Source organism: Corvus brachyrhynchos, unplaced genomic scaffold (assembly GCF_000691975.1).
Source record: "Corvus brachyrhynchos isolate BGI_N302 unplaced genomic scaffold, ASM69197v1 scaffold262, whole genome shotgun sequence".
Lineage (NCBI taxonomy): Eukaryota > Metazoa > Chordata > Aves > Passeriformes > Corvidae > Corvus > Corvus brachyrhynchos.
Window position 1 is genome coordinate 3,041,204 of NW_008236626.1, and position 3,024 is coordinate 3,044,227.

A 3,024-nucleotide genomic window follows, 5' to 3' on the forward strand; every position below is an offset into this window, starting at 1 on the left:
GTTGGATCCTGGCTTAGGTGGAGGCTTGACAGATTTGGGTGGGAATGCATTGGAGCTGTATGGGGGCAAGGACAGCTGTGGCACTGGTCTTTGGGGGGCAGCTGTGGAGAGGAAGAGGAGGAAACTTAAATCTTTTGTGAGACATTCTTAAATGAAGTAGAATGAAGAAATTCTGTCACCTCACTGCAGTTTAATTAGATAAGCATAATGCAATAAACCGTCCTTGGCGTGTTAGTTACAGATTGTAAACTCATATGGTCAGCTGAAAACTTAAAAGTCGGTATTAAAATTAAAAATAAACTGGAACAGACTTGAGCAACATTTACATCTTCTGACTTCTGTTTTGGATAAGCCACAACTGAGGTACCTTAACTGCAGCAGAGCTGAAGGTGGTACACGTTTTCTGTCACGTTGCTTCTAAATAGCAGGTTTGAGATCACCTTTTGGAACATCTTTCTGAGATTTCTACCAGCTTGAAATAAAACATTTTCTTTCTGCAGTGTCCTCAGTCCTGAACTAGCAGTAAGAGTGGAACAGGTTAACTGTGCTCTGCACAGCTAAAATAACCTTATTCTTTATGGAGGCTTAGGGGCAGTGATCATTCACAGAGTTGGCCAAATGTCCTGCTTCTGTTATGGAGTCACTTTACCAACTTAATTTTAGAAATCAGGATTCTGCAGTAATTTATAAACACTCTGGATACATGAAAGAAGTTCTGCTTCTGTTCATAAAAGTGAATAAGCTTGCACAGAGCCTGGTGCCAGCAGGGTTTACTGAGAACTGGGAGACACCAGGTTTCTGTTTCCAGCTGTTTGATGCTGTGTGCAGAACACAAATCTCTCTAATGTAATGTATTTCAAAATAAGAAATCCTGCTGGCTGGTAACTGGCTGGCTGAAGGAAGCTATTAGCTATTGATTTCCTGGGGTTTGTGGCTTTGATATATAAATCTGCATGAAGCACTTTTATAAGAATTCTACAGCCTATCAAGGTAGCACTTGACTTTTGAAATGGCTCTAAGGCAACAACTCTGAAATAATTTCCTTTTTATCTTTTTTTTAGAAGTAAGACAAAAAGATTTTAAGTTTGAAAAATCACTGTAGAAATACTTACTGTCTTCTTCTTCCTGGGGAGCCAAAAAAAAAAAAAAGGAATTAGCAACATATTATAGCACAGTCCTTAGGAATGTTTTACAAAACAAAATTTGGACATTGGTGAATTTTGAGTGTAGTAATATCTACACTGTCACTTCCCTCTAAAATGTTATGCTGTTGTTTTGTTTTCATGCAGCACCAAATAATTTTTAAAGTTTTTTAATTAAAATGCAGCTATTATTTACAAACAAGATGTGTGGTGGATGACCCATAACACATCTTGACCTAAAATAGTCAGAAACTCTCAGGACATATAAACTTTCCTTATTCCTTCAAGTAAGTGTAGACTCTCAGAGTTATCTGAAAGTGAAACTTTTAGGTCAGCTTAAGCTGAAAAAATCCCCAGAAGCCCAAATCTTCTTTAAGCAAAACCCCTTCTTCCATGTCACAGAACAAATTCTGGCCTTATTCTTCCTGATATCCAAGATAAAGTTCTCAGGGAATAAACTGAGCTTGACATAGAAGAACTCTTTAAAAACACTCCATGTGCTATGAAAGATCCATGAGTATTCCTTATAATTTATAAAAGAAACTTGTTTCCCTTTTCCAGAATTATTAGTTTATACTGGTACTTAATTTAACTGTAACCCCTATACTTTTAAATATATGCTTTGAGACTATACTTACTTCATTTTTCTTGTGTGGTGGCCAACTCTGCCTGAAATTAAAACAAAGCACTCATCATAGGTGGAATACTACTTATTCACTTCGTGTGCATTAGGCCATATTTTCAACTAGAACACGAATTTATAGTAAGTTTTAAAGACCAAGGGTTGCTGAAACACTTTTTTCCTCATAAAAATATCTAAGATTCTAATTTTCAGCCATAATCTAAGCCATTATTCTAGTCCTTAGCCCGTCTTGATTTTATCAACAAGGAAAATGTCTGATGAATTGATTGTAAGATTAGAGCTTAGAACAAGTTTGTACAATGATGAAACATCAGTCTTCAAGTCTTGAACTCATTTACAATAGTTGGCAGCACTGCTGGGGCACATCATAAGAAAATCAGGCTTTGTTTCTCTGATAAACTATCCTGGCTGATTAGCAGATCTCAATTATTTCTTATCTTGTTTTAAGCTCAGTCAGTGCTCAGCCCCCAGCTTGTCTAAAAAATGCTGGAGAATGATCCAGTTCTGCTAGAAAATGCTGTTGGCTATTAAGAAGGAGTTTTGCAGGGTAATAAAATCAATGGGATGGAAGTATAGCTTTCCTTTTCTAACACCCTAAAACAATAGCAATAGCACTCAAGTAAGAATGTTCCCTAGAGCAAGAACTTGATCTGGTGGAAAAACCATGGATCGTATATATCATTGTACAACTTGGAAGTGAGTCATGCCCCATGCAATGGCTCTTTCAGATATGACTGGAGAGAGGTTTTTCTGCATTCACACCTTTCTGCAGCTTAGAACACATTCTGTGCATATTCACAAACCAAAACTTTGTTATCCACAGGCCCTGCTGTCATGCAGTACCACTAAATCAGACCATCCTGTGTTGCTTGCCCATGTTTTTGTTAATTTTAATTTCTCCTTTATTGAATTTCAATTAAATGAGCACTTACTTTCCAGGGCTTTGCTTCCTTAGAGGAGGTGGATTGCCTCTTTCATATCTGTCGCTTGGTGGGACAGGAGGTTTCGGCATCATTGCTAACTGTTCTCCCAGGGATCTAAACAGCAGCAAGAGATAAAATAAAGGTAAAAAGCTGCTTAATAACTGGGTAATACTGGCAATGAGAGGATCATTTGCAGAGGACAAACTCTTACCTTAGTTGTGAAACCAGAGGCTGTAAAACAACAAGGAATAGTTAAGAGGATGTGTAAGTATATCAAAATAGGCAAAAGCTATCAATAATCACAAAAAAAATAGTT

General features: G+C 37.2%; 1 protein-coding gene across 1 annotated transcript in view; it reads right to left on the bottom strand.

Moving 5' to 3' along the window:
- LCP2 (lymphocyte cytosolic protein 2) overlaps positions 1-3,024 on the bottom strand; it is a 27,238-nt gene that overhangs the window by 6,472 nt on the left and 17,742 nt on the right. Inside the window, exons 12-15 of the mRNA XM_017726548.1 lie at positions 2,718-2,858; positions 1,781-1,811; positions 1,113-1,125; positions 1-101 (exon numbers count right to left, since the gene is read on the bottom strand). The exon at positions 1-101 is cut by the window's left edge and continues 35 nt beyond it. Coding sequence (XP_017582037.1) covers positions 1-101; positions 1,113-1,125; positions 1,781-1,811; positions 2,718-2,858 — 286 coding nt within the window. The remainder of the gene's footprint in view (positions 102-1,112; positions 1,126-1,780; positions 1,812-2,717; positions 2,859-3,024) is intronic.